The 14,092-nt window shown below is 37.9% G+C and overlaps 1 protein-coding gene across 50 annotated transcripts in view; it reads right to left on the bottom strand.

Annotated features, from left to right (window-relative positions):
* NRXN3 (neurexin 3) overlaps nucleotides 1-14,092 on the bottom strand; it is a 1,567,429-nt gene that overhangs the window by 42,529 nt on the left and 1,510,808 nt on the right. For 30 of the 50 annotated variants that reach the window (XM_032341546.1, XM_032341543.1, XM_032341519.1 and 27 more), the window contains one exon: nucleotides 7,254-7,341. In XM_032341546.1, coding sequence (XP_032197437.1) covers nucleotides 7,254-7,341 — 88 coding nt within the window. The remainder of the gene's footprint in view (nucleotides 1-7,253; nucleotides 7,342-14,092) is intronic. The other 20 variants (XM_032341548.1, XM_032341549.1, XM_032341551.1 and 17 more) reach the window with 1 other exon arrangement.

Raw genomic sequence — 14,092 nt, forward strand, 5'->3', positions numbered from 1 at the left:
ACTAAATGTGAATCAAAACAAAATAAAGTAAATTGAATCACCAAAAATTCATGCGGCACAAGATGAGGTGAAACGACAGAAAATGTTTTTCAAATATATACAAGATATATATCTATGGATATATATACACAGGAATGTGCATATATGGATAGATATATCTGTATAATTTTTTTCTCTCCACCCCTCCCAGGGATAATTATGGAATCGTCACTGTAATTATGATACAGAAAAAAACAAAACCTAAAGAAAAGTTCGCATGCTTTGTTCGCCAAGTTAAAACAGTATCATGCAAGTCTGTGTTGGCTGATGTAAAAATGGAGGTGTGAATTTCTGTGTAAACACATGACTGATGGCAGGGACTGTTGTTAATCTCTGTTTACATTAGTCTAATATCACTTATACTGTGTCTACATATATATGGCGTGATAGGTACTATACATTTAGTATGCACAGACATTATATACAAATACATATATATATATATACACAGTATTTATACTGGGGACTTAATGGGAGAAAAAATACAGAACAAAAAGAAAAAAAGAAAACTCATAAAAACCTTTCCTTGGAAACCCAATCCCTCTTTATTAATTTGGAGGGGAGGGGGCTTGCTTAATGATTTCATTAAGCTCACTTGTTATCAATTACTTGCATTGGCATTTGAAATCAGGAAGTTCTCATGAGTTTGGCTTGAAATTCTCCCTTCATCATGCCCAACCATCTTTACCCTGCTACCCAAGAAGACCTGGTACTAGACCTTACTGTGTGTGTTCAAAGACAAGTTTATTACTGAACTGTACTAATTTTTCAATCACAGTGAATCTGAAATTCTGTGCCCTCAAACTAAGATATAGAAGAATGATTGGGGGGGGGGGTAAGTGATTCTGTCATGGGTTGGTATCATCTTCTATGATTTTTATTTTTCTTGCCCACTCTTAGGCTATGTTATTTCTAAATTAGTAACCTCTCCTCCAAGTTCGGACAATATTCTAGGCATTTCCATTCACTGTCCACACTGGTTCTTCCCTTTCTTCCCTTTTTCTCTTTTTATTCCTTTTATTTTTCTATCTGTCTTCCCTAATAGACTACGAACTCCTTGAAGATGTTTTGTCTTATTTTTGTTTTCCTAGCACCTATTCTGGTGCCTACACAGAACAGTCACTAAAGGTTATTGCACAAATCATTAAACTTTCAAATGGAAATGTGTGTACTTACACATTGATCTTATTGATTCCCGTCCCTTCTCAACATGCCACAAAATCGTGGGTAATGGAAACATTTTTTTTTCCATTTTTATCATTCTTATTCGATTTACTGTTTTTGTTATGAAAACCATGATAATGGTCAATCCATGAGCCACCCATTTTTTGTATGTCATGCCTGAGCTATCTCTCGCATAATTGTGTACTAGCCAATCAGACTTTCCTATGCTTTTATTTCTATTCATACCCTAATTATCAATGCAATTTACCATTAAGGATTTAAAGGGCACATCTTTGCTTCAATAACTTAAAAATTAGCTTGGGTTGAAGTGAAGTTGGGTTATAAGAGAATGATACGATTCATCAACGAGTGGGTTAATGAATGAAAACAGAAATTACACCGTTAAATTGGGAACATTATGTACCCATCAACATACTCTATTAATTTATAAATCACTGGATGAAATTCAAAAATTGGTAGGGGTTAGCCTAGATCTAAATGTATGAATACCTATTTGCTTTTGCATACATTAGACATGTATTATAACTCAGATGTAAAAATGACTAATGTCTAGCCAACAATGAGCAATTAAATTAATGAAATTTACATCTATTTATAGTCTTTATAGCAAAAATAAAACATTTCTGAGATTACTTCATTATCCCTTTATTAAAAGTGTTTTAAAGTAGACTTAAGCTTCAAGGTGGATCCTAGACACTCAGACACTCCTAAGGCATTTTATTTGGGCATTTATTATTCTACTATACACTGAATTTTATTTAATTTTATAAAAATCTTTCCGTATGGAAACTCAAGACTGCAAATAGAATCATTATGTCATTAGTCCATATTTCCATGTAGAAAAGTCTTTCTAAAATTAAATTAAAATCCATTTCTTTGTAATAAAAATGTGTAAGTTGCTCATGCTTTAGGCTTGCCGAAAACGCTAATGACAGGGTATATTTCTATAAACACATAAGACTACAAATATCCTGTTTAAAGCCAATGACCAGCACATAGAGGGTTTTTTTTTAATCTGTGGATTCTGAAAAATAATTCTTATCATTCTGACCCAAAATCAGTATTGTCTTAACATTTCAGCTGCATTTCCTATGGTGATTCAGCAAATAAGAACCTTCAGGATTTCGTGAGTTATTAACAATTGAGTGCCAGATTTTCATCTTATAAATATTGAGGAATCTCAAACTGATAAAGATTAGGAACCCAGTTCTACCTGGAGAACACAATAAGGCTATGCTCTTGGTGTTTTGCCAAATTTAAATTTCACCCACACTGGGCTGAATATTATTGTGTGACTAACAAAGAGGAACAAAGTAGCAATAACACCTAATGCAAATGTGAGGGCTGTGGATTTCAGGAGTGAAAATACATCTGAGAATCACTCTGGGGATAGTCATTATTTTGTGATCTCAAATTACTGCCAGTAGTTTAAACATCTCCCTCAACCCCACCATTATGAAAGTTGTTTAACACAGTCTATTGATGGGTGGATGTGATTCATCCTTACTTCCTTTTTACTGTCTGCCCTCTTGTGGGAGGACTGTCCCTTGAGATTTGACCAAGAACCGTTTTAACAAAAGTAGAAGCAAAAAACCTGGCTAATTGACAACCAGAAAAATGTATCCTTGTGTAATGGCTGGATAATCAATATGGTTAATTGTTGTCATGCCCATTTCTCAGGTGTAAAAGGCATTTCTTGTTCTTCTTCTTTTTTTTAATCTCTGCTCTGTGACCCCAGCCTTAAGTACTTTAAGATACTGAGACTATAAATATATAGAATTCAGAAAGCTGATAATTTTCTATTACATAAGAGGTAACCTGTGATCACAGTATTTCTACTTCCAGAGACATAGACAGTGGAGGTCTAGACCGGGGAAGGGAGAGAAGATTTCTTTTCCATTTGGGAAGTGAATTTTGTCAATTTCTCTATATATCAGAATCAGTTCCCATATTTTAGATCACAAACGTGAATTTACTAAAGATCTTAATTGTAATTTGATTTCCCATATCATTTATCAATAATCCCATTTTCTAGTGGTCACATGAATCCTCCCCAGCTTATTTTTTGTTGTTGTTGTTGCATCCAAAGAGGTGAGAACAATGAAACATTAATTCACTGCACAATTTCATATCAATAGAAGCATACTTGGGAAGGAAAGAATTTGTTTGCGAAGAGACAAGTCTGAAATATTAAACAGACACCAACTTCTTTTGCGGGGAATATAATCCATGTGTACAAATTAGGAAAATTAAAATCCTGACCCTCAATTTTAGGTACTTGGTTATTCAAATATTCTTGTGAATATTTTCATTTAATGCAGGTATCTTTGTTATGATTTTATAAAGTTTCAATGCTGGTTTCTCCATGTAAATGTTCAGAAAATGCAGTTTGACCTGTGACTCGTTAAAAAAAGTAGAGAATTCTTTTTTGAAGAAGAAGATATATGGGTTTCTGAGGTGAAATTTATTTGCATGGAATCATGTATTTTAAATAATTCAACAGGTGTTATTTAGGTCTTTAAGGGAAGATGAAGTTAGAGATACAAAAAATCTCCAATCTTAACCTAAGATTCTGAGGTATTTTGAGTGTCATATAAATTCAATATAAACATACTCCTGGAGCTTTCACTTTCTGACTTGCTCTCATGGCCTAGGGTTTTTATTTTTTTAATTTGTTTTTTACTCATTATAACCAGAGAGTATTTTACACTCACTGGATTTAAGATTTCTAGACTATCATCAGCCAAACTCCAAAAAAATTTAAGTGGTCCTTAAGATGATCTGATTGAGTTCTACAAAGGACGGTGATCCCTAAGTGTCAATGCAGGTTGTGGGTGTGAAAGGCAATTGCTTACATCTGATTCAAAACCAGGAGATGGAAAGCCCATTCTCACTTAGCAAAGATTATGTTAAGAAAAACAAGTCCATTAAAAATCTGATGCTCACATGAAAACAAAAGTTGTTGAATAGAGCATATACTAATCTATTCAATCTTATGAAAAATGAGAGTTTTAATGAACCTAAATAACTGAGAAAGCTAGAAAATCCTACACTGGCTAACAAATTGAGAGAAGAAAAGGTCGTTGTTAAGTAAGATGAAACAAGGCCTGGGTAATTAACCACATTTAGTATATTTCCATCAAACATCTAGTCTGGAAAAGAGTAAAATTTGAGAAACTGAGGCAGTGAGTTAGAATGTTCAAACCCAGAATTGTAACCTCCGTATTCACACAGAATCTCAGACTAACAAATTATGTCAAAGTAATCTAAACCTCACCATTATTTGTTGCTGTATGAGCAACGGAAGATTTCTCTTTTGACAAGGCAAAACCTAGCTCCAGAAATAACTGGTTTAAATTTTTCTGATTTTTAAATCCAGATTGTTCGGGGAAGATGTGAAGGCTATGGAGGTATTTCTCATAGAATACAAAAGAAGCCTCAGTATCTCTATGCTTATAACCTTCATCAGTGTTAATCAGGCCCCCAGGGTAAAATCTCTGTGTCAGTAGGAATATCTATCTCCTTCCTGTATTAAATATGCCTCTAACGTATTTCCGTGTATATCTGAATCACTTATCAGGAATACTTTATGGAATAAATAAATTGAGAAAGAAGAAATACTTGTTCTTCCAATGTGAGGAGTTGAATAGTCCCAGGCAGAGGGAATCATGTTAGTTCCTTCAGGGCCAACACTGTGTCACTTACCTTATTTATATAACCCCCTCCCACACCCCCTTTCTAAACACAACAGATTGTTTTAAAACCTGCCTTTTTCTCCCACCTGCCCCATGTAATTATATTACTCAAGAAATACTGGCATTGAATTTCTGTCCTCTGCTTTTGAATCAGATGAAACACCTGTGCAGCCACTAAAAAAAAAGCAAATGGACTTAGTTTGGAGCCATTCAGGTTTGGGCCCGTTCGAGTTCAATACCAAATGGCAATATACACCCACAACCTGGAGCTGTAGACCTTGTGAAGCAGATCTGGAAAAGCCCTCTGTTTTATTAGGGAGGTTGCTATGGTGATGACCACGCGTAGGAGGCAGGAAGGTAGTAGCGGGAGACAGTGGCAATATTTTGTAATGGCCAAGCCTTAATTTTTGTAAAAAGACTGAAAATCCAGTTTTGAACAATAACGTTGCATCTATACAGATATTACTGCTATGAAAGCAAGATAACCAGAGAAAGGATGAACAAAAAATTCAATGTAAAGTCTAGGTATCTTAAACTATTGGCCACGAAATCAGTTACTTTAATACATATCTTAGGGGTCATGACAGATTCATATCTGAATTCCTAATATCTGTTACCTGCCTAACATATAGTTAACTCAAAAAATATTTGCTGAACTGAATTATTTTGGAGAGGAAATTTAGGTAACAAAGCTCCTAATTCTATTTTCCAACAGCTTGCTTATGGAAATCAGTAGGACAGGAAGGCCTCAATGCTAGAGATATACTATATCCTGTCCTGGTGCTCAGAAATATTTACTGAATTAATGAATGGATGAATTAATGAGTGATGATACCCAATTCTGGTACAGACTGGATGTATCTTCCTTCCAGTGTTATTAAAACCTCATGTAGTACATCAAGATTATTATCTAATAATCTGAAAAATTCTGACCACCACGCCAGAGTTACTTTCCTTCTATACAACTGAGCTCCTAAAGGAACAGGTCATATTCCAAAAGGCCCTACCTATTATTATGTCCCCATGTAATGCTAAAAATAGCAACCCACAGAACTTCCTTGATTCAAAGCCACTTGCAAGATACCAGTCAGAACTTCAACAAAATTTGAAAAGAAGAAAAAAACAAACAAACAAAACCCAACCAAACAAACAAACAAAACAAAACAAAACAAAAAAACCATAAATCATCTTGGGGTAAGAAATGGAAGGTTTTTACTTTTGTATTTTTTTCACAAACCTTGAATTTCTCTAGAATTAAGCAAAAGAAAATGTTTCATGGCTCACCTTTTTTTTTTTAAAGAAAAAAAAAAATAAGACAACCCAAAGAAACAACTAGAATATTCTATTTATTTCTCTCAGCCTTTGCAGAAATAAGATCCTAACCCAACTCCAGCTTTTAATTCTATTAAACATACACAGAAATTCGATGATATCTGTTCTCTATTATATAGATATATAAATGTTAACTTATAGCAAGTCTCAAAACAGACGACTTGGAAAAATTGATAGGAAATAATCAGGGACTGCAGTTGCCTGCTGGACAATATATAGCTCACTATAAAGAAAGATCATAAAATATCAAAATGTATCTGGGTGCGAATGGGTAACACACTGAAGCCTCGAGTGGCCAAAGTCCTCTTAACTTCAGCACAGTAGATACATTTTGAAGCATCTCAGCCGTTGACATGGCATGGTTCCGTACTAATTTTGTGTTTCCTATGCTATATTACTGCACAATTCTCTAAACGCAGAATGAACAAAATTAGTATAAATATAATACCATGTTAACTGCTGTTGCAATCCCATGGAAATCGTGTTTTCTTTTTATTTTTGTTGTTGTTGTTTCATTTTTGTTGTTTGGGTTGAGTTTCTGGTTTTATTTTGTTTTCCATACAGGCTCAGAAACATTTCAGGACGTTTAAATGATCTTTATAGCTCCTGTCTGGGTTCATGGTGTTTTGATGTTATTCCGATATGGATATCTTCATGCCCCCACCACCCTTTGTCAATTTCATAGTCGCCGGGGCTGCTGTACTTTTCCTGGTCCCATAGTTAATCTGGGTGCCCAATTGCTCAATGTTAGGTGGTACACCATAGATTTTTCTTTGGGTGTCAGGAACTGATGTTAAATTTCCCTGGCTTCTTATCTGCTCCTTCCATGGGATTTGATGCTTTTTATTATATATTAATATTTATATATGTATGCTTATACATATATAGATATAGGAAATACATTAACACACTATTATATATATAAAACACATGTATATTCACATATATGTATGTATTGTTTTTTTGCAAATGTAAAAATAAAGCAAGCAAAACAAGACTGACCTAACCTACCTGTACTCGGCTCACATTCAATGAAGTCTTCGTCATCGCTTGAACATTCAGCAGATGAAACAAGGTCATCTGATGTTGGCTGTGTGTATCAAAGGAAAAATAATGGGGTAGGGGGAAGGGGAAGAGAGAAGAGAGGGAGAGATAAGGAAACCAATGAAAAGAAGCATCAAAGACTTATCACGATGTCCTGCTTCCCATCATTATTATGTTTCTCTTCTCTGAAGAGAGCATGCTGGAGGATAGAGCATTTAAAACTCTTATGCAGCTGTGAATGGCGAAGGGTTCAGACAACCTGGACTTTATGAAAAGCTGAATGACTCCAGGTGGTTCCAGGAGGCTCAAGACTATCCCATCCCTGTAAGTCACATTGTACAGCCTGACTCTATTCTGATTTTGATTTCAATTTTGAGAATCTGAAGGGCAAGAGGAGGGTTATACAAATGGTGGGCCCTATAAGAGTGCAAGCCAGCATGGAAAGGCACCGCAAACTTTTGAGAGGGTTTCAGTGCATATGGTGTGTGGTCTTAAGTATATGATTTGGTGGTTGTGAATCTATAGGCAGGCGTAATTAATGAATGCTGTGGAATGCAGTCTGTTCAGGAACAGCATAATGGCTTTTGTTGCTAGCAGCGATCTATTCATGTAATTGCTGCAATTAGCTGAATTAGTAATGTAGGCCAGCAGAGAAATACCACATGACAGCCTCCGGACACAGGTAAGAATGTTTCTGACGACAGCAGAAAAAAATCTGGTTGCCACAACAGTAATTCAACTTGTGACACTTTTTTTTTTTTTTTTCCTGTTGGATCCTGTAGAAACCTCCCAATGCCAGGGAATCCACTGCAAGAAATACGGGAAACTGGGAATGGGTAGTAAGAAGGGCCTTTGCTGCACAGGCGACAAGAAGACTACTTTCTGTACCTGACAGAAATTGCATGCACAATTAACACTATTGAATAATTAATCTACAGATCTTACATTAAAACCAAATTTTTGTCCTAGTATGCGCATAGGAGTACTCAGTATATAATAGTTGTTCAATAAACTCCTTTCTTTCCCCCTCTTGATATTAATAATATTAAGTGACTTGCTTAGTTTTATTATTCCCAATGCATTGAAGTCTGAATCCATATTCAAGAAGAAAGAGAAATTAGAAGCCAGATGCTGAGCTAGACATGTATATGTATTTATTCGTTATAACTGTTATTAACTAATTAGATATACTTCTCAAAACGGTCCTTTGGGACAGAGTTTTAAGGAGAATTTAAGTTCAGAGGACACAGAACTCAAAAGAAACAGTAAGGATTTGAACAGATAGCTCTTAGTCAAAGTCTGCATTTGTGGTTCACATAAGCTCCTTTTATACCCTTCCTCCATGGTGTTAGATTTGGACTGAACCGTGTCCTCCAAAATTCATATGCTGCAGTTCTAACCCCCCAGTACCTCCGAATAGGAATAGTTTTTGAAGATAGGGTCTGTGTTAAAATGAGATCACTAGGGTGAGCCAAACCCTATGCCTGTGGTCCTCAATAAAAAGATGAGATTAGGACATAGACATGCACAGAAGGGACGGGTGAAGGCACAGGGAGAAGACAGCCATCCATAAGCCAAGGAAAGAGTCCTCAGGGGAAAAAACAAGAACAACAACAACAAAACCCTGCTCACACCTTGACCTCAGCCTTCTAGCTTCCACAACGGTGAGAAAATAAATTTCTGTTGTTGAAGCCATTCAGTGTGTAGTACTTGGTTGCAAGCAGACCAATGCACGTGACCACCCCTATGCTTAGCATTCCCAGACCACTTCCTCTTTGAAATATACACACGAAGCACAGAATTACTGGACGCAACAAAGAACAATAGAAAAATCCCACTAGGTCGTTGATTTCACTTAACAGACAGTGGTAGAGAAGAGGTGCCTTAAACACCGTTATTGATTGTTATTCCACATTTGACAGAGAGATACTTCAACCCTGCTCCTCCTTAAAGTTAAAAGAAAAAGAATTTTCAAACATACTTTTTTTGTTTTTTGTTTTTTTTTCAATTAGACACGACTGAAGGGTGCATTTCATTTCCAGCAACCGAAGCTGGCAGTTGTGTCCCAGAGTCACCCTGATTTGTGTTAGAAACAAGGCGAGCATGCCTCCTTGGAATTTCTTGTTGTGATTGAGCTTTCTGCATGCCCACTTTCGGTTACTTACGGAAGGGAGGTTTTAAGGGGATACACGTTCACTGCTGGACTGCAGAAGGCAATCACAAGAGGCAAACAGCCTTTTTGGAAGGGTCCTCATCACTGTGGGGTAATTCGAAAGCATGACTTATCCATTCAGGTAAGACCGCTCATAAGGCAGCAACAATTGTTTTGGGTGTTTGAGGGAATGGATCTTAGATATGAAAACACTTTTTGACCTGCCAAAAGCTTACAGTACTTAAACAAATATACAGTCTAGCAGTGGTATTAAAATTTTATGGGAGAAGGGCAATTAGGGGAAGAAATGGTCTAAAAAACTCCTTAGAGGGTAGTGATAAAAAAAGAGGTTGAGAATATACTTCTAAAGGTAATCAATTGGAAATTAATTGTTGGTGACTTCATTACAAGGACCTTGAGAAATGGCCCGTATGTGCCAAAACTGGCTCAGGGTCCTAGTATTGAGTGAAAACCAATCTAGTGAACTCATCACAAGAACTGAAAGTAAATTCTAAGAAAGTTATATGAATTTTGATTAGCCAGAGATATGATATAGAGTTTTATTTTATTTTTTTCCCAAGGAGAGTACTAGACTCTGAGATTGAAGGATATTTACTATTTTCCTCTCAGCGTCCCACTGCCTCCTCTAATACTATACTATTTATTCCCTGAAGCTGTGTGGTTTGGGTGACTGTGTCCCCAACAGTACCTCCACTTCTGTCCCCAACATGGGCCCAACCACCCCTGCAGACCCCACAGATACGCTCTTCAACAGTTTCATGGCCTTTTCCCCCAGTTAAGTGGCACAGTACACTACTCCCCAGAGGTCTGATTTCTGCAGATCTTCTATATGCATATAATGTTCCTCCCAGGCAACAAAAACACATTTAGCCCCCCCGCCCCAATAGGGATTAGACTCCAAGGATGGTCAACGGCAGGCCATCTAGCAGAGCATGGAATAAGCAGGACTGACTCCCCATAGAGCACAGCTGTGACTCCCAGCTCCTACACTTATAGTCATAGAGATGGGGTGTGTGTGTGTGTGTGTGTGTGTGTGTGTGTGTGTGTGTATTACTTCCTCTTTCCAAGCCTCCATTTTTCCATCTGTAAATTGGGATAAACACAGTTTCTTGTCATGAAGTGTAATGTTGAAAGTTAAGTTCTGGGGATGTCTGGGTGGCTCAGTTGGTTGAGTGTCTGACTCTTAGTTTTGGGTCAGGTCATGATCTTGGGGTCGTGAGATTGAGCCCCGGGTCAGGCTCCAAGCTCAGTGGGGAGTCAGCTTGAGATTCTGTCTCTCTCCACCCCCTGCATTCTTTCTCTCTCTCTCAAATAAGTAAATAAATCTTTAAGGAAAGAAAAAGTGAAGCTGTGTTCCTGGCGTATGGGGCAAGCTCACTAAACGTTAGCTAAAACGAAGTCAAGCAATCAATCTCTCAGTCAGTAACAGCACTTCCAAGCCTAGTTGCCACTCTTAGTTTAAATAAAGTTGCTATCCGCCTATGTATTCTTCCTTCAATGATTCATCCCCATTAGAACTGTTCTTCGCTGCCGATAATTCATTACCTCCATTTTAATTCATTTTCTCTGGTTGCATCTGCCATAAAGAGTGATCAAGAAAAATATACTCATAGAGATGCCAAGAGAGCTTAAAAATCACTGGAAGATAATCTGTTTCCCATGGCTCTAGGTCCAGACAATCTGTGTGGGTTTTATTTGAATCCATCCCCTTCCTTTCTGTCTCTCAAACCTCATCATCACCAATTACAGCCACTGCCAATGAAATTCCCAAAGCCATTACAAACATCTCAATCCCCTCATTTCCCAACACAGTAACCAATGTTTGCCTGGAGAACCTGGCATCTGACACCGCCGTGCCTGCCACAGAGCACTGCGTCTCAGAAATTCTCGCTCTGCCAGGGGCAGCAAGCTTTGATTTACAAAGGACTCAGGATTTAGAACACTATACTTAGGGATTAATTTTTTTTAACTACTTCCCTCCCTGCCATATAAAAAACCCCAAAATTGCAAACCAAAAGCTTTTGGATGCTATGCACTTAGAATCCCATCCTAAAGTAAGAACAATTTGTTTCCACATTACTCTCAGAAAATCGAAGGCTTTCTTTTCATGGCTCTTTCATTTTCCTGTCTGTGTCCTTCCCCAAATATAAGTAAATTCAGGTTCTAACTTGGAACTTTGGGAAAAGAGCCATGCTTTTTTGACTACTGGTTCCCATGGCTAGTGAATTATGCTTCACTGTTGCAGATACACAAAGACTCAGGACATAATTACTATGACTAGAAGGAAACTATGGACTTTGGTCCTTAAATAAAATGTGGGAGCCCTAGGTTGTGTATATGTGTATTTTCCTACAATCATATCTGTTTTTCATAATTACTTACAATTCTAGAAAAAAAGACCAATTAGCACTCTTGAGAGGAAAAGATATTTGAACTTTCCATAATTATGCCTACTACTAATATTTTCCACTTATTAAGCACTTATTATATTCAGACTTCTTGTTACGTAGCTGACACATATCCACATCTTAGTATCATAATAACTGGGGCGTGGACATTTGTAGTGACATCCGCTACTTTTAACTGCCCACCATCCATGCTCCTTCAAGGAATAATAGTGCTTTAGAAGTTCTTCTATTCTTTTTTTTCTTTTAAATATTTTATTTATTTATTTGACAGAGAGGGAGAGAGAGATCACAAGTAGGCAGAGAGGCAGGCAGAGGGGGAGGGGGAAGCAGGCTCCCTGCTGAGCAGAGAGCACGATGCAGGGCTCAATCCCAGGACCCTAAGATCATGACCTGACCCTAGGGCAAAGGCTTAACCCACTGAGCCACCCAGGTGCTCCTGAAGTTCTTCTATTCTTAATGTTATGCTGGGAATGCTTACCAAAGCACTTTCTCTGCCATCTTCCTATTATTTTTCTTCACAATGATTGTCTAAAGCTCTCATAATTCCCTGTGATTAAGCTTGAAGTGTTTACATATTACAGTTCCCACAAGTCCAATATCTACATTATCTAGAAGACCATCAAGAATGAATAGAAGGTCTGTGACCACCTCCAAACCAAACAGTTTGATCGTGGCTGGACTCTTAGACCCACCATCTGTGATACACGACGGTATCATCAGGTGCTTTGCCATCTTTCATTCATTCTTTTATCCCTTGCATAAATATTTGCTGAACACCTATGTGTCAAGCACTGTAGCCGTTTATGACGGATACAGCGACAGGTAAACCACAGCTCCACTGCTCTGGGAATTCCCAGTCTCTGAAGAGAGGGCCAAGTAAACAGGCTAAGTTGACATAGTAAACTCAATGTCATGACAAGAGTAAGCAGAAGGTGCTAAGGGAGCAAACATCAGGGGAGCAGAGAGAGCTCCTGGGCAGAGAGGAAGTGGAAATGAGCCCCGAGGGACAGGCAGCAGTGAAGCGGGGAGAGCTGAGAGCTGTGGGCAGGAGAAGGGCATTCCAGGTGGAATCAACAGTCTTTGCAAAGGCTCCGAGGCATGAAGAAGCAGTTTTTCTGTACACCTCTGAGTAGGACAGGGGTGAAAAGATGCACCAGCCTGACAGAATGACAGCTCCCTGAGTTATCGTGTTGTTCTTGCAAACTTGGATAAGGAGCATGAATTTAACATCCTGTCTTATGGGATATCTTTCCTTTTCCCCTCTCCATGTCTCATCGGCATCATCCGTGGCCCTTCCTTTGGAAGCACTTACACGCGGTTTCAGAACGTAGTGCTTGGGGCTGACTGCGCCATTCCTCCACAGTACGGATCAGTGACCTTACCTTGCCTTCTCAAGGGGAGGAAAATATTCCTTTGTCCCCCTATATTAGCCGAGTTCCATATTAAAAATAATAACCCGTCCTACCCCATTTTGAAATACGCATATTTTTAATCCACATGTTGAAATTAACTCAGTTCCGTACTAGGATTCATAAAACTAAAGACGGGTCTTAGAATAATTCTCAATAAAATATCTGTCTGGAAGGAGCCCTCTTTATTCTTTCCTTGAAAGATCTTTTTATTGCGTTTGTGTTCCTTTCTTTTTTTTTCCTACCAGTGTTTATTTTAATAAATAAATTTAAATATAAATTTTACTTAAATATAAATTACCTTAGAATAAACTGGGACAGAAGAAAGCTCAAACACTCTGTCCACCCAAGTAAATTTATAGGTATATTTACCTTCCAATTCCCTCAGCTTCACAGACCTGGCTTCTCATTTTCCTCCAGTGAGTTATTGTACCTGTAATCACCTGCTTCTAATTATTTACTCTGAAGGGGTCTACCTCCCAGGAGCACCCCCCACCCCCTCATTCTTCATGGCCATCCATTAATTTGGCATTTAGAAAAACGTCTGCTGCCGTGGTCAGAAGAGCGCAAGGGAGACCCACCATGTCCCCTCCTTCCTTCCCAGAGGCCTATTTGTGACTTCCAATTCCCACCTTCAGCCCTTTATCTTATACTGAGAAGAGGCTAATCATTCAGGGGGATCATCATTTTTCTCCACCCAGCTCCTTGGAAGCATAGTTATTTGACCGCGATTAAGCGCCAGATAAAATAAGTCCTGCCCCAGAACAGCTTTATGAAATTATAAATAACACACTCAAGAATGATGAT

This window comes from Mustela erminea, chromosome 5 (genome assembly GCF_009829155.1).
Source record: "Mustela erminea isolate mMusErm1 chromosome 5, mMusErm1.Pri, whole genome shotgun sequence".
NCBI classification, from domain to species: domain Eukaryota; kingdom Metazoa; phylum Chordata; class Mammalia; order Carnivora; family Mustelidae; genus Mustela; species Mustela erminea.